We start from the raw sequence: 27,474 nt of genomic DNA, 5'->3' as shown, positions 1-27,474 counted from the left end.
TCTACACAAACAAAGACATTTGCCTTATTCTCTTGGATTCTTCAGTCCAGTTATGTGGCCACAAAACCTCTTTGACAAGGTCACGGTATTGAAAAGCAGTTCTCCTCACATGTTGTTCTCTTAATAAAGGGTTGGGTTTCATACATAAACAATAAGTGAGCCTGTTGTTTTTTCCCTTCTCACCTGGGAATTTTCACAGCTTTTCAGCCCAACAAAAGGCACAGGCAGACGCCTCTGCAAACATATACACACTTCAAAAACAATGGTGGTTCATTTATTTTTGATTTCAGAAGAGATCGCCTTGAGAAACTCTTTTTTCTTTTATTAACCTGCATCAGTAGTGCATTATAAATTAAATTCTTATATTTACTATTTACTTCATTTTTTTCAAATTTATGTGCACCACTTAAGTCTATGATACGAATATCATCTGTGGCGAGAAATAAACAATATTTTTACCCACATGCATTATAAATATGCTCTTCTGCTGTGGTAAAAAAAAAAAAAAAAGATAGAAAAAAAGAAGTGTTTTCTGACTTTTCGAAACATTACTCACTGAGGATCAAATCGCAGCAGGGCCTTTGATGAGGGCTCCACTTTCCTGCCTGTGATAAAACTGGAGCGTCAGATTACAGCCGCACTCTCACGGGTTTTGTGATGCAGCCCAGATTGTGTGATTTAGATGTCTGTTTGTTGAGTCTGGATGTTTCAGGTTGATCAGATAAAGACGGCTATATCAGGCAGATCTGAGTGTGGCGGTTGGTCCTGCGCCATTAAAGTCGACGACCTGCAGGACACATTCACAAAGCTCCAGAGAGTTGCACAGAGACGCGTGGTATTATAACTTAAGATAAAGACAGCTTTCCTGCAACATTACAGCTGGTAGATAAGGTCTAGCATAAGGTGAAAGACAGCAGCTGCCTTTTTGTTATTATTTTAATGCCAAATTAAAAGGTTATGTTTAATGAAAATGATAATGAAGAAAAGTAACAGGGTACACAGCACGCTGAACATTGTTTTGGAATCATGTGTGTGTGTGTGTGTGTGTGTGTGTGTATGATTTCCAGTCTAACTTTATATCTTAAAGAAAGTCATGTGACTGAAACACAAGCACAGAAGTGGAGAACGTGGCTATACAGTGGCTAAATAGGTCATTTGCTGGGTGGGATTTGTAAAATAAGCAGGATAGCAATGGGTTCAGCATATGTATTCATTTCATGTATATATGGCCATCTGATCCCGTCTGCTCTCAATGGGACTTGTCTGCTTGTAAGAGCTTCATATTTGATTTCAGCCCTACCTCATCAGAGGGGCAGGTGAGCAGGAGTGAATAGCAAATACCTACAGCCAGCTGTGTTTCCCAGGGCTCTGCAGGGCCAGCAGGTGCCTGAACGGCCCCAAGTGCGGATCTGAGACTGACACATGAGGCCAAAGGCCAGGATGAGTCTGAACACAGTGACGCACAGGAGATGTGTTGGATGAGGGCAACTCTGCCATTGGTGGGGAGGGAACAATAATCCAACATATAATGTTCTGATGTGCTCATAAATATCTCTGAATGTGTAAAATGTTCCAGATTTTTTCCCCCTCAAAGACAGAAACAATGTGACTGCAGCTCAAAACACTGATATATATTTACTTATTAAATGTGGTTCGATTTTCAACCCTTGTGTTTTGTCGACATGACTTACCCATTTGGGCTCCTGTGATCACCACTGTATGTACAAAAAAATAATAATAATTGCAAATTCCATCCACTTTTTTTTCAATAATAATAATAATCCTTCACTTTGCCACAAACTGGGTCTTCACAATTGATGAAGGCCATAAAATAAAGCAATGACCATGAAACAGTGTTTCTTAGGGGCCCCCAAGAGTCCTTGAGGGGGTTCCAGGGGGTTCTCAGTGAAAAGGGGAATAATTTATTTTCACTATAATTCCATCCTTAAGTAACACAGTGACAGAATGTATGACTATTTGGGTCATGGGTTTAAACGCTTTCTCTAATGAAACATCTAAAGGCAAAAATGTTATCTGACGGAGGACCCTGGTACAAAATGAAATGGGGGTCCATGTTCTAATTTGTGTCAGTTTAGGGGTCCTTCATATGAAAAAGTTTGTGAACCACAGCCATGAATCATTGTCATTGCACCAGTTACCCTAGAGAACCTCCCTGTAACCCCTAATGTATTGTAATGTAGAGCGGCAGCCAATAATGCTTTTCATAATCAATATATCAGAATTTTTTTTAAAATATCCAATTCATTTATCAATAAAATGTCAGAAAAAATATAATGTTTAAAAATGCCAACCATTCTTTCTTGAGGCCCAAGTTCACATTGCTTTTGTTGAGTCACAAACTCAAAGATGTTGATTTTATTATATTGAAAACTGGGAAACAAGCAAATACTGTATTTACATTTGAAGGGCTGGAACAAGTCAGTTTTTGATATTTTCTGATTCAGAAAATGACTTGAAGGGTTTTTCAGTTACCAACTAACCAGTCAACAGCTCTGGAGTATTGGTTGGGTTCTTGGTGCCAGAGGGAATAATGAAGCTTCGATAGTCAGACCATGGAAGTAAGGTGTCATCTTTTGTTGTACACTTCTGATACATGACATCAGTTCAAAAATTTTATCTGCAGTTGTCCTGAAATTAGGCAAAGTCGTTAAGTGTGAATCTGATGTGAAGGAACCCCAAACAGAAGATTAGAGTTAAGCTTCAAAACAACTGAGATGGGAACGCAGGGCCTCCTTAACCTTGTAGGTGATCCCCACGGCAAAAAAGAGCCGTGGGACCTTTTGAATAATTCCACATCTGGTTACTTAGTGTATATGCACAGAGAAACACATGAAGACAGTGGTGCACAGAAATATTTGAATCTGTACATCTAAAATTTCATGACAAATAGTCAAACTCTGTCTGCTGAAGAATATCATTTGATATGGCTGACAGCTCCAGAAAAGCTGCTAAATGAACCTTGTGTTGAAATTGTTGTGAGTGCACCCAATCAAAACAGGCAGTGTTTGTATTTGCTGCTTGGTATATTCTGACTTTCTGGTGAAGAAAGAAACCAAAAATAGAACATAAGTTGGAGGTTCTGTCATCAGCCAGAGAAATACAAACTAGACTTTTATTGATTGAAACCACAAGTCAGTGACACAGAAATTGCATTAATTTCTTCTTGGGGCCTTGCTCATAATCTCATTATTTTCTAACAGCAGGTTAGAAAAAAAAAAAACTCCAGTACTTTAAAAGATAAATCTGCCACTGGTCTATATTTTTTTCATCTCATTAACAAATTGCATGAAAACATCGAGATGAATTGATCCCACAGTAAAAGATTACCTGCAAATACACAGCAAAGGGTCACACTGGGCGACATATTCCTTCCCTGTGACAAACTGTCGTTTACTTTAACCGGTCCCCTATACGCCATCCTGTACTCACTCATTAGAGCACCAAATGTGTATTAATCCACAACTGGAAATAGTCCCTTACATATGCTCTATTTACACCTGTATGAGTAATGTTTGCTAAAAACTACAGAGCAGAGCTGTTTAAGGATTTATTTTTGCCCTTTTAAAAATGAAACTGTTATATTGGTGATTGATTTTTAAAGATTAATGTCTACAGTGGTAGCCAATGGACTGAGTGCGGTCGCAAGTATTTAGCATTTATTCTGCAAGTATTAGGAGATGGACTTTGGTCTTTTTATGTGATTTACACCTATTTGGTAGTATATTAAGGATACCTAGCTAAAGCTAACACAGTCAAATACAGCAGCTCTATAATAAATTCCACCTTTATGGAGATTATAATGTTCAGTTTGTGTTCAAACTGTTTTAATTCTATGGTCATTTTGGAGGCTGCAGTGTTGACAGTGAAAAAAAGGCCCCAGCATCACACTTTACACCTCTTTAACTTTACAGATCAGTTTAGAGGTCAAAGAACTTTAAATCTGTAGAAGATGAAGACGTTCTCTGTTCTGATACAAGTTGAACATTAATGTAACTCGTCTTTGGTTAGATGGACAGCAGTAACATCAAGGTTAAAATTGTATAAAACAGACTCAACAGATTTTACCTTCTGTAAGGCTGAACACACCACACTGTAGCTGTATACATCACTGAATACCTTTACTCTAAGTGATGCCTTGTGCATCAAAATTACCCACACACAGCCCTGCATCAGACATGAGTTGACTTTTATGTTCATGTGAATGTGGGCTGCAGCGGCAGCCGATGACAGCTTAATTCCCGGGCAGGGCCCCCCCCTGCTGAGGCCCACCGTTTGTGCAAGCTGACAGACGGAGATCAGACTGAGGAGAGATGAGTGGGAACCCTCCAAGTACGCTCGGGTTTCTGGGCAATGTGAAAAGATTTGTCCAGGCCATTCAGATCTGACGGAGTTTCCCATGTTCTGCACTGCAGCGGGTTTTTGTTGAAGTGTTTGGATAAAGAGATCCTCTATCTTTTTCATCTTCGCACCCACAACAGATAAACCTAAGGCTGACATTGTGTTTAGTTTAGGCCCTTGATGCCACCAAAACTACACAGCACAATGTTGAACTTTTCTCTCGTCACAAACCAGGCTAAGAGGAGTTCCAAACAATTACTTTGGAAAAGGCAGGAAACAGGTAAACAAGTGTAGAAAAAATAGAAGTGACGGTAGAGAGAGGGGAGTGGGATGAAATGAGCTGGAAAGAGGGGTGACCTCACTTTAAAAGGGGTTGGCTAATAGAGGTTTTGGGACAACATGAGCGACTGAGGTATAAGGGGGCAGAGGGAGCAGAATAAGAAGGATTGGGGGATCTGGGGAAAGAAGGTTGTACTACTTTGATAGAGGTCAGAGTGTGCAGCAGGCGAGGCAGGGGAGCACTGTTTTCAAACATCTAATTTTGAGATAAGTGCCGTTTTTTAACACATACCTGAGGAATGTGGTTAATGCAATGTTGACCTTCTGAAGATGACAGTGAGCAAACCTCTCTTAGGTGCTGAAATGACACGAGTGCTCTTTATCCTCCTGCTGATGAGTAACGCTTCTTCAGTTTCCTCACAGTTTAATGGATACAACTGTGACGCCAACTACCACAGCAGGTTTCCGGGTGAGAGGACTACATATAACTCTTTTCAGACTGTATATTCTTTGCATTTTACATTCTGAATGCAGATATTGAACATAATGCTTCTGTCAATAGTGGTAAGTGTTGGAAACAGCTTGCTCTGGTATTTTGGCACATGCTGTGCACATAACCTCCCTGTAGTGATGTGATACATGCAGCATTTTACTTTAAAACATAAATTCATAAAGTGTGATTACTTGATTTTACATTTAACTATCAAACTGGCTCCACAAGGCTTTGCTGCAATTATTTTATGCTTATATATTGAATGCATCGATGTTGAAACACTCATTTAAAAGATGATTCTGTATGATGAGTACTATTTTTGATACTTTGAATACATTTTTCTGATAATACCCTTAAGTAAATTTGCAATGCATGGCTTTTATTTTTTATGGATTTCTACATTGTGGCATTGGTACTTTGTATTTACGCATAAGTAAAGATTCTGAATACTTCCTCCACCTCTCTTCAGAGGGTAGACAGAATAATGTAAACTCTTCATGGATAAGGAGAAACTCTTATCCTGAGAAGTGTGTACTAGTTTTCATTGTCTACTACTAATACTACTATATGACTAATGAAGTCTTGTTTTAAATGAGTCAGCTTGCTCCTTCAAAGCTAAGAGTCCTGGGCCTCTTTTCATCAAGCTGCTAAAAGTTTATTAAAATTATATAAAATTATTATAATTAATTATATTAATTATTTTACTACTTGAAAATATTCTTAGATTTAAGATAGGTCTATTAAGTTGGTTCAGAGCAGATCCCAGATGGCTGCAGCACAAATAAATCAATACTGGTTTGGCTGATCAGTTTCCATGCACCTATATTGTCTGCACTTGTTTTATGATGAAAACCAGCTGCAGTATTTCTTTCCCGCTCCAGTTTTATATTTCTCTTGCTTCCATTTCAGACATGGTGGCAAGGATATTAACAGTTTTACACAAACACATTTTACTTTTTTTTAAAAAATAAAAGCATATCTCCCAGAGGTAAAAGAATGAACAATATGGTAGAAGTAGGGTAAATTGTTGTCTCTGATTAGCTATTTGTGCTCTGAGCATACATATGATTAATCATGTTATCACTTGAGACTTGCTCTTTAAATGTTACTTTTACACTTTGGTGTGAGTAAGTTGCTGGGTAAGTGGGTCTTACTGTTCACACGAAGTGGAGAACTGAGTGATAAATATAGGCTTTGGGATTTCATTCCCACCATCTAATCAGACACTATTTGATACCTGAATGGCAGGTGAATACTGGTGTGATGGTAAATAAGCAGGGCTAATTGTCCAGGGTACCTATGGCAACTGACCTTCCTTCCTCTCCGTTCCTGCAGGTGAGCGGGACATCAGTGTGTACTGTGGGGTTCAAACCATCACCTTGAAGATCAACTTCTGCCCGGTGCTTTTCTCCGGCTACACTGACGCAGATTTGGCCCTGAACGGTCGCCACGGTGACGCCCAATGCCGAGGCTTCATTAACAACAACACCTTCCCCACAGCTGTCCTGTTCAGCATCAGCCTCAGCACTCTGGAGGCCTGCGGTAACAGCTTGGTGGTAAAGAATACACAAACACCAGAACATGCCGTTAATATGTATACTGGGTAACTTCGTAATGTTGTTTATTGACTTGTGAGAAAACAAAGTGGCTGTCTGAAATGTTTCTCTCTGCAGGTCAGCACAGCGTACGGTGCCAATGCCTATGGGAACATGTCTCTGGTGCAAATTGGGAATGTCTCAGGCTACATCGACACCCCTGACCCGGCATCTATAATCAGCTACCTGCCCGGTTTGTTGTATAAATTCAGCTGCAGCTACCCGCTGGAGTACCTGGTCAATAACTCACAGCTGGCATCGTAAGTTGTTGCCAAAAAATCTCTGTGTCCAAAAGAGAGTTTGACCTTCCAGGAGTTACTCAGTGGATTTGATGTTTAGTTTTATTTATTTAATCAAGAGCGCTGTTCATTGTTTTCCTAAACTGTGTTGAAGTAAATCCCCTCGTTTAAAAGCCTGAGTGGGTTTGTATGTTATAATATTGTGAGAATCTTTAATTTTAGGATATACACATTTCTAAGGACTTAGTTGCTCAACTGTCTTTCAGTCACGTAAATACTATAAAATAAATATAATATAACTTTACATCATCAACCCCTGTTTTCAAAATGTTGAACAATGTCAAGTACAGCAAACTACACTAAAAAGATAAAAACAGCATTGAAATAAATGTGTTGAACTCTTCACAGCTCCTCTGCTGCTGTATCTGTCAAGGACAGCAACGGTACATTTGTGAGCACGTTGAGTATGATCCTGTATAATGTGAGTTCACCGCCATGGGCAGCTTGTTATATACTATCACTTTCATTGCAATTCATAAACTATGAAACTTTTAATTACAAGGTTCAGAGGGATATTCGAAGGAAATTGAGTTCATGATCTTTGGGATCATCATTTCACCAGATTTATTCCTATAAGACTGGTAATAATTCATATGTTTCTTATTGTCAACAACTCTCATGAAAAATTAATGAAAATTGAGTTGAAAATTGAGTTCATGATCTTTGAATCATGTTTGTGTTTCCTGTTAATGAATCAGACAATTTCTTGACCAGATTTACTGGTATAAGTCTGGTGATATTTCATATTTTTCTGTCAACAAATCCCCTGAAAAGACCAAAAAGAACAATTAACTGAGTGAACATATAGGCACTTTGCCTCAAGCCCACATACACTGTCCTGTCCTGCTGCCATTAAAACTCACAAGAGCATCAAATGTGTATTAATTCGCTATGGAAAATAGTTCCCAACAAACAACAGCACTATTTTCTCCTGTTTTTTTCTATAAATGAAAGTATAGTTACCTGCTTTTAAATGTTAGTGGGTTTGGGGCCGAGTGCTGCAGACAGGGAAGGAAGTAATTAACTATTGAGAGGTAGACGTTGTAGATTTCATTCCTTTCATTGAATTTGTTTGACAATAGCGTAAATCTAGAATACCACCAGCCTTTTATTACTTAAAGCTCATTATGTCAGAACTGTGCTGCTTTCAAGTTCCCAGCTTCATGTTTTGAGTGAAAACTTAAGCTTTTTCTTTCTCCACAGGATTCAACATACAATCAGCCTCTCTCTATTCCCATGGCTGGACTGGCTCTGAAAACCAGAGTATTTGCTGCTGTGAAAGCCACAAACTTAGACAAACGGTACCAGATAACGTCTGATCATTCACTACTGAACTTTGATTTTCTCCTAACTTTCAAACGACATGAATCTGTACAGAAATTTCGCTCACGCGGCAGATATTTTGCTGTTACAACAACATCTTCAGTGACGCAGGGATGATGTTTTTGTTAATCACAGCATCTTTCCCATCGTCATTTATACAGAATTAGTCCTTATGTTTTGTTCTATGTTCTATGTTTTCCTACATTCATCATGCCATTATGTTATTATTCTAAGTGAAGGCGCCAGCTTGCAGCAGAAAAAGCCTGGTTTGTATTTTCCCATGGGCAGTTAGATCTCTATCCTTCATCCCATCTTACAGTTTTGTCCCTCCGCAGGTGGAACATCTTGATGGACTACTGTTACACAACCCCCTCAGGGAATCCTAATGATGAACTCCGCTATGACCTTTTCTTTGGGTAATCTTGCTTTTTCTCCCCTCACGATAATGACTTGATAAACCACAAAAGGGAGTCATTAGCTATTCTGGTCCTCCAAATGGCTTATCCTCATGAATGCCACTTTTTTTCTTCTCAGTGAGCGCTTAAGCATGCATACAGACATCAAATCTGTCAATTTCACAGTGTGCATGTAATACATATGTTCATGTATGTGTGTGTGTGTGTATCTGTCTCTTTTCACACAGCTGCTATAAAGACCCGCAGACGACGGTTTTCGAGAATGGGAAGAGTCAGATGGGCCGTTTCTCCTTTGAGGTTTTCCGTTTTGTTAAACACAGACACCAGAAGATGTCGACCGTGTTTTTACACTGCGTCACCAAGCTTTGCCGGGCAGACGACTGCATAATGCTCATGCCAGTAGGTGTAAAAATCATGAATCTCAGTATTTGGACTTCCTGTGTGTCTCCTGACCTTAATGAGGACTGCAATCTGATGATGTGATTGGCAGATTTGTGGGCGACGGCGCAGGCGGGATGGAGAGGAGAGCCTTGATTCCCGACCGGCTGCATCTGGGAATGCCGTCATCACCGCTGGACCAATCATCACCAGGAGTGGTATGAAGGATAAACTGCCTCATAAAATAATATTCAGACATTTTGGAGATACAATTATTCACTTTCTTGCTGAGAGTTAGATACCACTCTTAGTTTGTCTGTAAAATGTGAAGCTACATCCAGCAGCTGCTTTGCTTTTTTTAATATGTACAAAAAACCCCACAAAGAGTAAAACTGTCATATTGTGGTTGGTCAGGCACAGTGACATTGTAACTGTTGCACTTGAAATAGCTATTTGTAAGCCAACATTAGCTGTTTACTTACCAGTCTTGAAGAGAGCTTCAGCCATTGTTGTGTTTACAACATAAGAGGTAGTGTTACTTCTTCATGGCAGACTGGATGCTAAAGTGACTCAGTATTGGAAAGTGAAGAGACAGTCTGACTGGGGAGGGGGCTAGCTGGATAGCATTCTAACTTCAAAGAAGTGATAGAAGCAAAACAGAAAAACAAAACAAAAAGAGATAACATTGGCATTGCTTTCCACTGCTGGGGACATTTTTTATTATTTCAATATGTTAATAAGCAAATGATCTGATTTTCTTAGTTTTGGACACAGTCTGTATTTCTAGTCTTTATGCTAAGCTAAGCTAACCAGCTGCTTGCTGTATCTTCTTATTTAACAGACAGCCCCGTTAAGTTAGATAGATAGAACAGTGAATCCACAGAGCTGTAGAAATGACTCTAATAAACACTTTTGAAATTATCTTTCAGATGAAACTCCTGTGAACAACTCCCAACTTGGTAAGCTCCCTTCCGCAATGTTACGAAACATAAAAAGGTTTAAAATATCATCTGTGACTAAAGCTAGCAGATACCTCCTATGGAAATGGATGATTGAAGGCAGTAACACAAAGGTGTCATTTCTTTTTCTAAAAAAAGAAAAAAAAGTAAAAAAGAGCTCAGGTCATATTAAACCCACGTCAAACAACATGTCTGTTTTAAGCTTCTGCTTTTGTTCATCTTTCCACCCACCAGCATCTGGAGACTCCTTCCATACAATGAACCCTGTGACCAGTGCTCTGATCTCAGGTGTGGTTATCCTGGGTGGAGTCAGCGTGGGCTTCGTCCTGCTGTCACTTCACCTCCTGCAGAAGTCCCGCCTCCCAGCGTCCACGGTCTCAGGTGTTTGGAACCCCAGCTTTAAATGAATAAACATCTGTATGAAATAAAATCTTTGAGTAATACCTTCTGTTACAGCCCATGATTTACAGGGTAATTTTATTGTACGAGTCAGGTAGTTTAAAATAAGATGCTTATCAGTTCCTACTTGTACTGAAATGTAGGTACAGTAGAAGAAAACATGACATTGGGTAACAAGAGAGTAAGATAAGATAGTTAAGTTAAGATAAGATAAGATATACTTTATTGTCGCTGTGGGGATATTTGTGTTGGGCACAAGTGCTACATACAGCTGCATACAGGCTAGATACAAAATAGGTACAATCTCCATGACACAGAGTAAGCATAATGCACAAATGTGTGAATGTGTCCCTAGAGTATACACTATTCCTAGATGATAAAAAAAAACAGAGTGGAAAGTGGAACATATCTAAAAGAATGACAACAATAAAAAGGTGAAAAATGAGTGTGAAAAAGAGGAAATGTTGATAAATTACATATCCAAATGAAATAAAACAAGTTGAATAATATTACACTGAGAAGTAATAATTGGACGTTTTAGAGGAAAGTAGAAATTCATTATTCTAGAGAGCAGGAAACAGCTACACATTACAATAATGACTGTTAATGAGAGAAACTACAATTTGTATTTTTCATCACAGAGTAAGGATAAGGACTGTGGACTGCAGTATAATGTGCAGCTGTTCTGTCTTTATTACATATACTTTAAAAGTCTTGTCATTTTCCCCAAGTTCAGTTTTGTTTCCCTGTGGGTGCCTAGTATTTACAGAGACACTTAATGTAATAATGTATTTCTCCTTTCCGCTAAAATGCTCAATTGTTGTTCCATGTTCCACAGAGTCTTGTTTTCTTCCACTGTACCTACATTTAAAAATCAGTAGCAACTGATCAGTATTGTTTGTACCTCATTCATACAATGAAATTACACTGTAATTTAATGCCCTGTATTATAAAATTCTACTCACTACTACTACTGACAGTATGTTGGGTTACATAGACTTAAACACACCGACACTTTGCATGTGTTTCTATTGTGTGGCTGTTACAGTGTGCATGTGTGCTTTCCTCTATACACACATTATTAAATTCATATTGTATTGTTTTAGGTCTTGTATATTTATTACCTTCAATACCTCATCATATTGTTTCGTCAATAACAGTTCAACAAACAACAGTTTTTTACATTTCCTTTTACACCATGAGTTAATGAAAAAAGCAAAATTAGTGTGAAATCAAAATATATGTTTTGTGTGTTTTTTGTTTTAATGTCAAAATGTATAGCTGTTTGTAGTAGTATAACCTTGTACAATAATAAAACAACAAATAAGCATTATGCAGTGTTTAAAAACAAAACAAGAAAGTTGATTTATTGTTGTATGTTTTAATTCAGTTTCAAGCTTTGAGAAGTTTGAGAAATATGTTTAGGGTATGTACATTCTTTTTATCTGGCTGTAAAACACTTTGTAAAACATGTAAACTTTATTAAAGAATATTTGAACATGTTAAGGAATTTTCGATTAGAAGATTGACACCACTCTGGTGACTGTACGCTGGCTATGAATCTCCAAAGTGTAAAAACAGGAAGTTGTGGTTCTACAGAGGGTTACAACAGTTATACCATGCTAACATGCTAATTGGTGAGGCAAATCTGGTTAGCTTTTGGACAGAGCCAACTTAGCTGTTTCTCTCTTTCTACAGCCTTTATGCAAAACTGTCCTCGCTGTTGCTACATATTTATCACAAAGATACAAGAGTGAAGTCAATTCTCTCATCTAACTCTGAACAAGAAGCTAATATTTCCCAAAATGTTAAACTTTTCCTCTAAACAGGTATTTTAAAAGAAATCAAGATCAGTTGAAAAAAAGGATCTCAACTTGGTCCTCTTGTTTAGGAACGTCAAAGATTTGAAATCAAAAGTCAAACGTTTGAAAGCTCTTGAATAGAGTAAGTAGACCTTGAGTTGAAGTTGTTTTATCAGCTGTTGTTTCGAAGGTCAAGAACAATCCCACTGAACTGAACTCTTATATTGAAATCACGACTGGTTTCGTGGATTTAAAGATGTGTCTGAAAATTGTATAATTGACCTATTCACCATTTTTGTTAAGCAGATCTTTGCTGTCGAGTGAAAAACACGTGGTGATTGTGAATTTTTCTCATTAACTGAGTTGTACCTTAATGGGTGGAGGAAATCTTCTAGTTCATAAACTAAATGTACCACTGAAAAACTTGGTGGCTCATCTGAAAAATGCATATCCACAAATTTAGCTCATGAAAATAATTTGTATATACAACTTTTCTTTGGTCTTATCTGTGAAAGTTTTCCAAATGTCGTGGCCTCGTGGGTGTCCAGTCTCCAGGAAAATGAACAAAATACCAGGCACTGCCAGAGCTCATTTGATCACTGCCAGAATTAATCTTTCAATTTTTGCCGTATTGATTTTCTTTTCCGATGACCTATATAAATGTCTGTTGGCGGCAGCTGAGTATCACGTGTCTGCCTCTGCGGTTGTTTTTGTGACCCGCGCGGCTCTGTTGCATTCACTGCTCTTTATCACCCTAATCCCTCATTTCAACAGCCATTTTGTGATGTATTCAGCATCACAATGCAATCATCCCCCCTCTCAGTTTACTATCAGTGATAATTGATTAAACCCCCCACCCCCCCATGGAAATGAGGCTGGGATTTGGCTTTGAAAGTTGAAGCCAAGTTCAGGTGAGTCAAGAGCAAAGAAAACTTATTTTGTAAAGACCTTGAGGAACACATATATGTGGGTGGGTGTGGGCGAGAGGTCAGAACGTCTCTCAGCATATTTAAGAGCACACATCATGACAATAACAACGTGTCCTGCATTTGACAGTGTAGTTTCGTGCGTATGACAAAAGGTTGTCGGAGACGCCCATCCTCCAACTTGACCCCAATCAGAGCTTTCTCTTCCCAGGTGGCTCACCTGACAAGATCAGGTTTCTAACTGTCCTTCAATCATCTTCTTTCAGTTAAACTTCTACATTAACACAATTTTAAATGATGCTCCAAATAAATGGGAATTTCCAGTTTTACTCTTAAGCACAAATAGTCTGACATAGATCTTGTAGTTACGCACGGCTTAAACATGATGAATGTCAGTCATGTTTTCAGTGTGACTAAAATGTTTGCTGCCAGTAACGTGACTAAATTACGAGCATCAAAAGCTCTTTTGTGCCAATCTGTCAAATTAAGGGTCATCCCAGTTACATTAAACCAACAAACACCTCAGAAGACAACAGGGCCTCTTTCCTCTATTGTGCGTGAGGTCCCAGCTGAATAGAAACCATACATACCGTTACTTTATTAAGTTTCATATTAGTAGGCAAAGGGGGCTGCATTTCACACACAGAGTCACAAAGCCTTATGGACATTGTTTAAGCATGTAACTTTGAAGGGCACTGTGTTTGGTTTCATCATTTGCCTCCAGGAAAGGACCACGGTACCTCAGCCACAAAAACTGAATTGTTCACACAAACTGAGACAGCCCCACCAAAGTGACATTGACCCTGTTTCCATCCAATCCTAAAACAGTGATGTGACCACACAGCGCTCGTGTTCACCATATATAAAACAGCCCACTGCTCTCTTATCCTAAACCAGCAAAGGGACTGAGGAGGTAAGATCCTGGCTAAGATAACAGAAAAGTTTCCTTGATTGACAGCTCTGGATTAAGCATCTAATTTTTTTTACATTAAAATTACCTCAATGGATTTTTTTTCTTCTACATTGTGCTGGATTTTTTTTTTATTTTTAGGATTTGCTGTGTTTGACATCTGTTGTGTTTGCCTCAGCTTTTTCACAGAGGCCAGAGCAGGGAGATGGCTTTATTCAACTTCCTTATCTTGACCTCCCTGTGTATTGCGGGCCGAGAGGCCCTCAGCGTATCTGACTGCGGAGTGTTTGCCAGAAGACCAGGTAAGATGACTGTGACCTTCAGTCTCACATTCTGGTTTCAGGCTGAAGGGGTCGTATTGATTTTAGTTCAGATGTAGACCTTTAGGAAGGCCGTATTGATTTTAGTTTTCATCCAGATATTTAATTAGCACACTCGGTAGAGTTTACAGCGGAAACATAGATGTTTAAACAGACTTGTTTAAACAATTTAGTTCTGGTGCAACTATTTTTTTAAAATATAATCTTTTACCTTTTTTATTGTATTTTTCTTTACTATAATATGTGCCCATGAATTGTACATTGTGTAGTTTGTATGTTGAGCTCGGTTCTGAATTGCTAAATTCTATTCATATGAATGAAAATCATTTCAATATGTTTCAATGATAACGTCAACTTCATCGTCATCAGAATACACTGATATTACCGTGGTGTGTGGCACATCTGCCATTGAGCTGGCTATCCAAATCTGCCCGGCTATCTACACCGGATACAACGCGAGCTTACTAATCCTGAACCGCATCCGGGACAATACGGACTGTCAGGGGACGCTGGACACCTCGGTGGCACCTCCTGTGGTCAGATTCAGCTTCCCCATCAGAGTAGGAAACGCCTGCGGGAGTAATTTCTTGGTGAGTATTGCATCAAGTATCCTGATTTCAAGTCTCGAGGGATTGTGATCATGGAGCTTGTTAACCTTTAGCTGAGGAGGGTTAGAGCAGATTAAGGAAACTGAAAGGGTGTCTGAATACCGTGTTCTTCGCCCCAGCAAGAGGAGGCGGAAAAGAAAAACGTTCAGGGTAGAAATAAGAGGATTTCAGCCAGAAATACAGCAAATAAGATGAATCACTCCGCTCTTGACTTCATGTAACACACATAGACGCACTCCCACCAGCCTCCTTTCTGAGGGGAATGAGAAAGTTAAGAGACTTGTTCCACTTTCTTGTTGTGATTTCATCACTGCTGCCTGCTGTGCCGAGAGACGTTGGCCACCATTTATATTTAACTATTTCTTAAATAATTATGTTTCTCTTAAATAATTCCTCAGACCACGAGCGCACCAGGGACCGGAATATTCTCAGACTTCTCCAACATCCAGACCGTCAACGTCAGTGGGGTGGTACGATCCTTTGACCCCACTATCGGGACAATCACCTACAATGCAGAGCTCAAGTATTACTACTCATGTGCTTATCCACTGGAGTACCTCATCAACAACACCCAGGTGGATGTGTAAGTGCACAGTTAAAATATGTGGGTTGAAAACATACATCAACACCTCTTGCATTTCACTCTTGCATGAGAAGCGCGGTTTGATTCCTTTTCTCCTCGCAGGTCATCCTCCTCCATTGCTCTGAAAGACAACAATGGGAGCTTCATCAGTACTCTCAGCATGGCCTTGTACCAGGTGCCACCTTACACCTGTCTCACACACTCATTTCCACCTGGGGCCAATGTAAATTGTAACTCTAGGAGATTAATTTTATGTAACAGCTTGTATAATTTTGGATCTCAATTTTCAATTGTTCTTCTCTTCCTCTGCCAGGATCAAAATTACACCACGCCCCTCGCTATGCCACCTCTGGGTGTCGAACTGAGAACAGACATCTACGTGCAGGTGGTTGCAGCCAACCTGACATCACAGTAAGAACCATTATCATTATATCACATCTGCAGCTTTTTCTTTGTCTGCTTCAGACCGGGAGCTGTATTTATCAAACTTTGAAGTATTACATTAACTAAGTACATTCACTCAAGTACTGCATACAACTGCTCTACTGCATTTCAGAGGGAAATGTTGTACTTTTTACTCCGCATATTATGAACTCTAGATACAAATTTACATCACAACATTACAACAAAAACATCAGCTTGTGAAATACAATATTATTATTATATTATTATATTATAAAGAATGAACCAGAAGTTGTGAACTCAGAGTTGTGACCTTTTGTCATGTTTCATGTGTCTATAATTTGTTAGCAGTTCTACAAAAGAGATATTCACCCTTTCATGTAAGGAACAGTTTGAGGTCCAAAGAGGTCAAATTATTCAATGCTTCACAAAAAGAAGCAAATTAGATAAAAGTTGAAAGATTTTCACAAGCCCTCAGATTTCTCTTAAGACCCTTGGAGGGCTCGAGCTCTAGCTTGAAAACCAGTGGACTAAAATACCAAACTTTATATAAGGAATTTAAAATTCCACATTGACTAGCTACTACAGTAAATGGTGGTTATACACTAATACATCAGTTTTAGTAATGTAACTGTAATATAACTGTAAAATGATAAATCACTCACAAAGGACCTCTTTCTTTTACTTTGATAGTTTAAATGTATTTTGCTGATCAGACGTAAGAAGTGATAAGAAGTTCTTATTTTAGTGGTAGGAAGAAGACACATTTATAGTTTACTATACTATACTAGTTTACTTATTGATTTGTTATTCTGCACATTTTTTTAATATCATTTTATTTGTGTGAAATCCTTAATATCTGCAGTAGTAGCCTATTTAACACGAATTTAACATCAATCTTTTTCTTTTTGAGGATATAGAAATAAAGATGAAATGATGGGAAATTGTCTAAAATGGGAACAAAAGGAAAACCCAACTGAAGCAGTAAAAAAAAAAAAAAATCAGATACTATAATATGGACAGTTTAGTATCACACTGACACATGCAGACAATGGAGAAGCAGGGAAAGAGAGAAGGGGAAGCTTTATTCTTTATTCTTCACTTCAGCTAATCTATTATTCATCATGACCATCCTGATATTTTGTACATTCCCTCCAAGGCATGTCTTAGTTAGTGTGTGATCACCTCTGTTTCCATACTGCAGTCATCTGTGATAAGCTCCTGACCAACTTAAGCAACCTCTGGAAACCGCCATCAGCCTCAAGCGTTTTTAAGTCATAACAAATTTGATGGACATCTTTTATTCTGAAGTCTGTGAGGAGGAATAAGTCTAAAATTTCTCTTTTGGCAGTTTGATAATTACAGGTGTTGGATGTTGGTAATGCATAAGAATCCTGATTGAATGGATAAATAAATAGACCTTTTCGACCTCCTAGTCTCCAACCACATTACTCTGTCTTGATAGATTGTAAATTTGAGGATTCCACCTGTGACCTGGAGTCTCTGACTCGGTGCTGGGGACCTCATTCTTTCTCCACAGGTACTTTGTTCTTCTGGACCGATGCTACGCCTCAGTGTCTCCGCAGCCCACAAACTCCACCTCCTTTAACCTGTTTGTCTCGTAAGTCAGAACAACACTTAATACTTTTTTTTGGCAGAAAAGTGTGAGCTGCCTACTTTTTGTAACTTGTGAATTTCTTCCAGTCCATCGAGGCCTGATAATGTTTTCTCGGTCCAGCAGTCGAGCTTTAAACTTAAATCTTTACACATATCTGCAGGTTTCCCTCTCCTCCAATGTAATAAGTAAATCAGAGCTACATCTAAATCCAAAGGGAGCCCTAGACTAGATTTTGTCTCCCTGTCTTTCTATCATTAATACACTGCCTGTATGTATCCGTGTGATGTGCAAATGGGGCAGTTGTGAGGTTCGCCTTTTATTGAAAGGTGCTCCATAGATCAGCTGACCACCATGCTGGAAAACGGGGATAGCCAACAGGCCCGCTTCCACTTCCCTGCGTTCCGCTTCATTGAGCAGCAGAATGAGACCATCTCCACCTACTATCTGCACTGCATTACCCGGCTCTGCGAGAGAAGCACTTGCAGCACCTTCAAGGTACGAAGGCCTCCGCATGTATTTCAAACCCAAATCTCCAGCTCCAGCCAGATCCTCGTCAACTCATGTGTCTCCAACTGGTCTGATCCACAGCAATGCAACAGGAAGAGGAGGAGTGTGGAGACCACTGTCGTCCAGGAGAGCATCACTGAGCCGTCTGTGCTCACAGTGGCTATAAGGGCCAAGACAGAGAACCGTATGTACCTTCTTTTTGTGCAAAGTAGAGTCAGACAAATGATCCCTACACTGTGGTGATGGCTCCCTGTAGCTTTAACAAGGCAATGCTTCTTTCTAACAGAGATCTTCCTCATTGAAACCACTGACATGACATTATGTACCTCTATACAAACATCACTCGGGTGGCTGTGATCTACAAAACTTAAGTTTGACATTTTGAGAAATGTGCTTATTCACTTTCTTGCTGAGAGATGGATGAAAAGATTGACACCACTCTCATATCTGTCAGCTAAAATGGAAGTTAAAGGTAACAGCCGGCTAGCTTGGCTCAGTATAAAAAGCAACAGGAGGAAACAGCAAACCTTCCTCCTCCATGATCAACACATTATCATCTTGTTTGATTAATCTATGCAAAAATCAGTAGTAGTATAAATGTTGAATACGAGGGTTAAAGTACAGAGTTACCGAGGCAAAGTTGTGGTTTCACATGGGGGTGTCGGTAGGCCTTTTGTCCCCAGTCTTAATGCTAAGCTAAGCTAACTGTGCAGGCTGTTTCTTCATACTTAACACACAGATATGACAGTTTACAGAAAGGTTAGAAAAATAGCCTGACTCCTGTCTTTAAACTTTTTTTTTTTTTTAATGATCAGGCACCTGTATAATAGTGTGTAATAGTTTCAACAAATGTGTAGTTTTACGCGACTCATCACATGTCTCCGACTTTTCTTTTTTGCTTTTAATCTCTAATAATAATATCCAAAATATGAATATATGAAATGAGAATATCACTCATAATGAAATACTGACTGTTTCTGTCTTCCTTGCAGCCATTCTCTCCAAAGAAGAGGGTAAGTATGTTATTTACTCACTTGACTGCCATGAGATCAGCCATTCACAAAGTTTCTTCTAATTCGATTCCTACAGAAATGAAAAAACATTTCTTATCTGCATCAAGTCATAACGTCTTCTATTTTGTCTGTTGAAATAAATGGTGTCACTCTCATTTGTGCACAGCGCTGTCTGGTGGCCAGTCTGATGGCATGGGCGCGTCTGTTGGCCTGGGAATTGCCGTGGCCGTCCTCATTGTGATAGGGCTGGCAGCCATTTTGATGGCGGCATCTTTTTATCGAAAACTGAAGCAGCTAAGCTAGCAGCAGCCCGCAACGTTGATAAACAGGGGTCAGCACAGGCTAAATGACATAATGAGTTTGACAGTATGACATTCACATACTGGTGGAGGTGCATAATGAATGTATGTAGGACTCTGCTGTACTAAACCAGACTATTGATTAGAGCACTTAATGTTTCTTTCCAATCCTTCACAGACTCTTACAAGTTATGGAAGGTGAAGTCTCAATAATGGTGGTATTGTGGTGGAAAGAAAGAAAGAAAGAAAGAAAGAAAGAAAGAAAGAAAGAAAGAAAGAAAGAAAGAAAGAAAGAAAGAAAGAGAGAAAGAAAGAGAGAAATTGAGCTGTCATCTTAAAGAAAAGTTTCACATTTTGGGAATGGATTAAGAAAACAAGATACAGGATGTTAATTACTGAGACTTAAGATACAACAGTCATGAAGGTGGCATCAATCTTCTCAAATGACTTTTGTCAAGAAAACAAAAATGCACAATTTCCACAATGTTGAACTATTCCTATAACTTTGCAAAGCACGTAAAATGATGGTTATATATTAGAATATTTGCATTTTTGTCTCACATTAAATTTGGTTTACTGTCAGCATGTAAATATTCTTTGATTCAAGTACTCAGACTTCTTGTTTATTTGACATGCAGTCCATGAATAAACATGAACCTGAATGACATAGATGGAGGATTGCTCACACTGTAACAGTTTCTACTTGTGATGGTTTTACAAGCAGCATACTTTATTTTGTGACATGTTGCATGATGTATGTAGAAACATGTCTGTAATTAATTAAATTTTAGATGTAAAATGAGTGTGACATTGCCCTGCATTCTGCTGGTCATACTGACGACATGGTTTACTGTAAAAAAGAAAAAAAAAAAGGTATCGTATTAAATGTAATGATACCAAAAGAATGAGCAGGTAAATTTAGTTGTTTATTTACAGAATTTACTTGTTATGTATGAGGTTTTCAAGCCTGCATAATATCAGGGGAATTTACTTAGTTGTTATCCTTGTACTAATGTATAATATACTGTGGCAACTTTTCTGAGAAAGTTTGTATGCTGCTGTGTATATTTGTGCCATTATTTTCTTGTCACGCATGCATCATTACTATTAAAACTTGCAGGATATGAAACAAGAGGGTTATGTCTTCCAACAGCAGACACTCCACATGCTCCATGCTACAACCCTATATGTTAGAGAGCATTTCACAGTCCACATGAAACAAACATACAAGAAGGCTTTGGTTATCTACAGTTCAGTCTGGGGATTTAAAGGAAATGAAAAGGATTAATTCATCAGTCTGAGTATAACTGGAACACACACTTCTGTGTTGTTTTATAACTGAAGGAATACAGATTGTACAAAAAGTGGAGCTGTTCAATATGAATATCAGTGTTTCAAATTCATACTTCCTGGAGATTCCTTCACTTTGAGGTTTGGTGTACTTTGCTGTAGAAGCACAGAGGACTTATGAAAGTTTGTGTTGAGGTTTATGGAGTGATGTTTTTGTAATGATCCTCCACTAGAGGGTGTCTAATCACCATTTTTTTAAATCTGATATTTTCAGCACTCTCTCAACTGTGTACCTGCCCACAGTGCGTTTAATTAATTCATGTTGTGGATAGGTCAGCAGCTAGAAATGTAGTGCATGAGAATCAAGATATCAGTTTCCAATCAGGATCAGGACTTTTTTTTTCTTTTGCGTATTTCTCCTCAAAGCTAAGTTGTATCAGCCGTCTGAAGGGTTGGAAAGTTCATGGGCTGCCTGTATTTCTGGTTTATGTGGTCATGAGAAGGTAAGATTGATGTTTTTCTGAGTGACCCAGTGAAAAGCGGGATGTCTCCTCATGTACAACCTAAAATGAACAAGCAAAGCAATCAGCTGGCTTGACAAATGATCTAATTACAAGTTCCTGTCTTGTTAAGTAGGCCATGACAAACTCCACGACAAGACGACCCACTTTGAAAAATAAGGGGGATAAATCAGCTGAGCTGGAAGTTAGTGCTCCATTAGGACTGCAGTAACTGTATGTTGTGGACAAATCACCCTTTGTGAGTTCCCTGTAATTTAATTAAAAAAACAGGGATAAACGCATGCTCTGTTGCTCTCTAATGGTGTGGACATTAACCTTTGGATCCAGCTGCTTTGCCCTCTAAAATGTTAATAGCCGTGGGGGAAACGGAGTGAAGAGCAGCTAGAAATTTGTATTGCAGTTGCTGCATGTTGCTCCTGACAGTGCATATTTATTGTATCTTATCATATTTAAAGTCAACTCATGTTGTGATACATCTTTGTACGCAGCACTTGTATTGCTGCTATTAAAACTGTTTATTTCAGACTATTTTCTGCAAAAGGCATGAAATCTCTATATGAGGATGAAACTGTGGTCTTTTTTTTTATTTTTTTTATCAGCCTCAACGTTTTGGTCGGTTTTTGGCCTCAGCTGAAAGAGTAATTGTCCTGTCATTTAAATTCTAATTAATATGCATATGAGTCTTTCTGTGGGCTATACATTAGCTTTAGTGGACAGCAAAATCATGAAAAATTGATGGACCAGCTGTAATTTAGGGCAGGCATATGAACAATAAGACTCATGGAATATGATGACTTTGAATAAACTGTGACAGTGTGACAGTTGTGCTAATAGGCTGATGTGATGTGCTAATGTGCCAAAAAAAAAAAAAAAAAAAAAAATAGCTGATATGGGTTCAAGGCAGGTAAATGTGAAAAACTTAACAAAAGTACTCTGCTGGAAGGTCCGGCTGTTCCATTAACCTTTTGTAATGACTGAAGCTTGGAAACTGTGAGCAGAGTGTAATGTCATGTTCACGTCATATCAGAAAAAGCAGAAGAACGAGAGACCAGGGCAACATGTCTTTGATTCATCCTGCTTCTATTTTACAGAGTAGTTCAACATTTTAAGAAATACATTTATTTAATTTTTTGCCAAAAGTTATGTCAATGAGATGATGGACACTACTAGGCTAGTTTTCTCCCCCAATCTCCATTTCCATTGTGCTGAGCTTCTAGTTAACTATTTCCTAGCTTCAGCTAATGGACGGATATGATAGTTGTGTTGATCTATTCATCTACAGTAACTCTCAGCAAGAAAGTGAATAAGTGTATCCATTCAAGCTGTAATTGCGACAAGGAAAGTCAGACTTTTCTGACAGCTCTAAGTTTGAACAATATCAACCATGGATGTCTTATATTGGCAAAAGTCTGTTCTATTTAATTAAACCAAGATTTAAAGGTCTGTTTACAGGTCTTGTAAACCTAGTATAACACATTCAAATCTCCAACTGAACTGTCAGTGGTCAAGTTGAATTATGGGCAACGTAGGTACCAGGTTTTGACATGGTAGAAGAATTAATGGGAAAAAAAAGATGATATCTCTGGTTCTGCTGAATCAATTTTTATGCTTTTTTAGACTATCCATCATGAATCAGAAAATGTAAAACTTACATAACTGTCAAGTTATTTGATGAATGTTGAATGTTCACAAGTCCTTTAACTATGGGAATCTTTCCTGTCCTTACTTGCATTCCCACATGACAGGAATGTAGCAAGAGCCAGACTACCTGTTTCCCAAGATAAACTGACTGTCTCCTAACTCTTGGCAAGAAACTGAATAACTGTCTTTGCCCAAAATGTTTACTATTCCTACCTTGCGGCCATCAAAATGGTGGATACTGGAGCTTGAAAAAAATATCCTACTAGTTATTTCAACAAGAGCTTGATGAGATTTTCTCAGTCAGCACTTGGTGTTTATGTGATACAGTATGAATGCAGCATATGCTCAAGCGTAGGTACAGTATCAGTGTATGCGAAGGGGTTGTATTAGCATTGGCCCAATTAATATTGAGAGTGGGACTAGACAAGGGGTGAAGGTAGGACAGCAAAAAGCATTGTTGAGGGTGTTTCACCAAACTCTCTGTGGTGGTGTTCACGTGACTGTAAATGTCTTAGAAGGGAAGATTATTTCCAATCATTGATCACTGTAAAATGTAAGACAAAAATACAAATCAAAGGAAGGGAAGACAGCTTGAGCCTCTCATGAAAACAGTTTGATTGGCATGTAGCTTGAAGCATAATGTATGATGTGCGAATATGAACGCTTGAGCCTGTGATAATCATTGATTTTCTAAAGTAAATCAGTTGCCATGGAGATTCGGAGTCAGACTTTAAGGAAAAACTTGACTGGTATAATTTCAGAGATAGAGAGTAAACTTAGGGCCAATCAGACTCCACAGAGTTCAGCTCAGTTAAATGCCAACAATGAAATTAGCTGTGATAATACACTGGAACAAGAGCATCAAAAGTGTGACTCACTATTATTAAAATTAGCAGCAAGATACTTTTTCGAACCATTTTGTGTACATTATGTGGATCTGACAAGCTCCCCCCTGAAATCAGGAACCCTGATTGCCACTTGTCAAGGTTTGCGAGGTAAGTTGGACCCAAATGCAGCCAACACATGGGAGACGGTGCAGGCAGGTTTATTTAACCAGAAATCCAGACATGAACAGACGTGAACAAACCCTGAACTAAACAGACAAAGGGAAGCACAAGGACTATATAGACAAGGGAGGCAAGGGTGATTGAACACAGGTGAAACACATTAGGGCGGGGGCAGACAATCACCACAGACACAGGACCAAGACAGGAAGCAAAAACACTGACACACATGGAAACCAATTACAAAATAAAACAGGTGCAAAAGTTCAAAACAAAACTAACAAAAATTGTCTGCCATAGCAAACCATGACACCACTAAAACGAGCAGGAGAATCTGGAAAAAAACGTCAGGACACAAAGTGCTGATGAAACTAAAAAGGGAAAGAGAGGTTAGACATGCTTTGTGACTGGTATAATAAATAAGTCAATAACCAAAAAATACACACTGCTTTGCAAAAAGTAAAAAGCCTCTAATAAATGGGCTTAGTGCCTATGTGTTTCAACTCATAGTCTTCACCAGGGCACGTAAAAAGTGTCTGTGCATTACATGTAACATTTTTTTATTTTTTATTATTTTAGATATCTTTGATGAAAAAACATTTTATAAACTTTTTTTTATGACAGAGTAAACTCTAATTGCCTTATGTTCATTTTCCGATGAGAAATATTGGCTGTACTGTGGGGTCTATTGGGAAATAGAACAATTTTACATCAGCCACTAATAGACTCAGTCTATTGACTTTTCTTTTTTTTTTTTTTTTATTGTTAAACAAATTCAAGATAAGATGAGTATTTTCTGTGTGGCCAAAGCCTGATGTAGATTATGCCTCTGTGCTAAAGAGACTTGCTGCCGCCACCTTTATGTCTCTGCTGGAATATGGCAATGTTATATACACTGTTATATGCATCTTTGCAATACTTATACACACTGTATACTAACCCCTTAGCCCTTACTCACTATTGCTTGTCGTATGCTCAGATTGGATGGTCTGCCCTCTCCACCTGTAGACTCAACCTCTGGCATATTCTTATTTATAAAGCTATTCTTGGTTTGCTTCCATCTTACCCACACATATCCTTCAAAGAAGTATGGAAGGTTACTGTCATTGCTCCCAGGAATTTTTCTACTATCTGTCCCTAAAGCCCGCACTGAATTGGGAAAAAGGGCATTTAAATATGCTGCTTCCTCTGCTTGGAATCAGTTGCAAAATTACCTGAATCTCAGAGAGCTGGTCTCACTGGATGCATTTAAAGTATTTCAAAAGGCTTGAAGGCAGGTACATCTGGCTGAAGATGTTTTGACTCATATTTCTCCTGTTTGATCCCTGATACTAATGACTTGTGACACATTTTTGATGAATTTTTTTTTTTTTTCATATTTTATGATTCTGTAATTGATTCTTTATTTTCACTGTAAATTGTTATATGTGTGTCTTGGCCAGGACAAGCTTGTAAAAGAGATTTTTAATCTCAATTAGACTTTTCCTGGTTAAACAGAGGTTAAATAAAATAAATAAACATACACTGTCCTGTTGCTAAAAATACTAATTATTGCTCCAAATGTGTATTTGTTTGAGTAACATTTGTTTAAAAAAAAGTACAGTCGTTTTACTTTGCCTCTTTAAAAATAAAAGTATGTATTGATCACCCGTTTTTAAAGCTATTGTCTTCAGTATTAAACAGAAGTCAGAAAGTATTGACAGATGGACTAACTCACTGCGGTTGTTTTTTTTCTTTTCAGGAGATTTGTTGACAATAACAAATAAATATTACATTACCAGCCTTATCCTTTCACATTTAAATCTGAATTCATTATTGGTTGGTCACAATGAGCTGTGGCCACCTGATGCCCAATATTCTCAAAGCGTTTACTTCTGGTTTGGCCTTCACCAACTCCTGAGGGAAACATCTGGCTCTTTAGCTGCTAAATGCTTCACTATGTTCACCAGTTAATTGCTAAGTTTGTCTGCCAGAAAACAGCTGCCTGCTACAGATGAAAACTGGGCTTTGGGCTGTAAAAAACAAAAAATAGCTACATGATGTTAAAATGCTGCGTAGAGCTGAAGGAAGCAGCAGAGTTGGGTGATGTTTCTCTGACTCCTCACATTACAGAGCCATTTGATCCACTGAACTTTGTTATAAATATACTGTTGTTTATGTCTCCAGGACCTAATTACACAATGCATCCGGTAAAATTACAAGTAGCTGCAGGTCTCAGGTATGCTGACTGAGGAAAAACAGATTAGAGAATTTGGTCTTCATGCAAACTTGAGTCAGAGCGGAGACAGCTAAAATGTCAAATCCCCCCAAGGCAGAGTAATCCCATTCTGGATGAGCAGCTTCGGTCTTTCTCCAAACTTGCAGATAAAATCCTCTCAAAGGTTTTTCCAGGATTTCTAGATTATCAGAGGATGCATCCCTTGCACCTGGGTGAGTGCAAAAAAAAAACATTGGAATTCATCTAAGAAGAGCTGGTCACCCAAGAGAAAAGTATTAAATATCTTGTGCCTGACCACTTCAGACTCCCTGAAAGTGTCTGAGAACTCACTCTGCAAGTTGAGTTTAGTCGAGTTTAAAAGTCTCTGAGAGAGGACCCAATGTCTATTATTGTCCTCCTTTTAGAATTATGGCAATTTATATTCGGGATCTTTTCTTTGCCTGAATTTGGATTTTCCATTGTTGCATCTTGAATAAATTGCCTGAAAGTGAAAAAGACCAGCATCACCTTGTCCCACTTCATCTTAACTTATTTGTCAAGCTGTCTATCATCCATTCAACAGGGGACTACTTGTTAATGATTGATGCGGCACCTCTTAATGTGATGGATGAATCGCCTGCTGCATGATGGGATGGGGGTGAGTCACCCACCCCACCCCCTCCCCCACTACTCTCCATGTAAGGGAGACACACGCCTTGTGTCCATCGTTGGAGGAACAAAGGCACATTCAATTTAAGCCCCATCAATAATGTACAGCTGAGGAGGCCTTTTGCTATGGGAGCTGATGTAAAAAGTCAGTCCATTGTTGAGGTGACGCAATGATTTTGACTGGTTTATTATTATCTGGATGTGTACACTGAGTCATGTATGGTATGGATGGTATGGATTTTATTTATTGTTGCATGGCAGCATCACTGTGATGTCTGAGAGTCCTCTTGAGCTGCTTTGTTTCTCTGGAGGCTGCAGCCCAGGCGCTGGAGAATATGTCAAAAGGAAGATAAGAAGAATGCCACAGTTTTTGATTTATCACCCATGTCATGTATTTGCACATGCTGTCTATAAAAATGAAATGTTTGCATTAAGTAGAAGCTGGACTGAAGCTGGATTGTATATAAAAGCTGACATCTTAGAGTTTGTTTTTTGCATTTATATGAAAACACCTAAAAGACACAGTAAAGGAAGAGATAATAAAGGAAGCAAAGAAAAAGAATCTCTGAACTATCAAGTAATAAAATAGTGAAATAAGTTCGCTGAAACACAGGATTATCAAAATAAGCCTTAGACAAACAAAGATACAATCACTGATCATGTC

The 27,474-nt window shown here is 38.6% G+C and overlaps 2 protein-coding genes across 2 annotated transcripts; both read left to right on the top strand.

Moving 5' to 3' along the window:
* The first annotated feature begins 4,824 nt into the window (after positions 1–4,824).
* On the top strand, positions 4,825–11,944 carry zpld1b (zona pellucida-like domain containing 1b). The gene is made up of 10 exons (XM_023402314.2): positions 4,825–5,107; positions 6,467–6,687; positions 6,805–6,986; positions 7,374–7,446; positions 8,229–8,326; positions 8,684–8,764; positions 8,992–9,163; positions 9,255–9,360; positions 10,072–10,101; positions 10,336–11,944. Exons 1-10 carry the CDS (start codon positions 4,969–4,971, stop codon positions 10,506–10,508), a joined length of 1,275 nt encoding a protein of 424 aa, XP_023258082.1. The 5' UTR covers positions 4,825–4,968; the 3' UTR covers positions 10,509–11,944.
* Positions 11,945–14,322: 2,378 nt separating this feature from the next.
* LOC111652135 (zona pellucida-like domain-containing protein 1) lies at positions 14,323–21,876 on the top strand. The gene is made up of 10 exons (XM_023402284.2): positions 14,323–14,440; positions 14,828–15,048; positions 15,465–15,649; positions 15,752–15,824; positions 15,963–16,060; positions 17,592–17,672; positions 17,996–18,164; positions 18,258–18,360; positions 19,169–19,189; positions 19,356–21,876. The coding sequence occupies exons 1-10, from the start codon at positions 14,344–14,346 to the stop codon at positions 19,490–19,492; spliced, it is 1,185 nt and encodes a 394-aa protein (XP_023258052.1). The 5' UTR covers positions 14,323–14,343; the 3' UTR covers positions 19,493–21,876.
* Positions 21,877–27,474: the final 5,598 nt, after the last annotated feature.

Source organism: Seriola lalandi, unplaced genomic scaffold, assembly GCF_002814215.2.
Source record: "Seriola lalandi dorsalis isolate HSWRI2012SDOR001 ecotype SW California unplaced genomic scaffold, Sedor1 jcf7180002053927, whole genome shotgun sequence".
NCBI lineage: Eukaryota > Metazoa > Chordata > Actinopteri > Carangiformes > Carangidae > Seriola > Seriola lalandi.
Note: the sequence above shows the minus strand (reverse complement) of the source record. Positions and strands in the feature narration are given on the sequence as shown.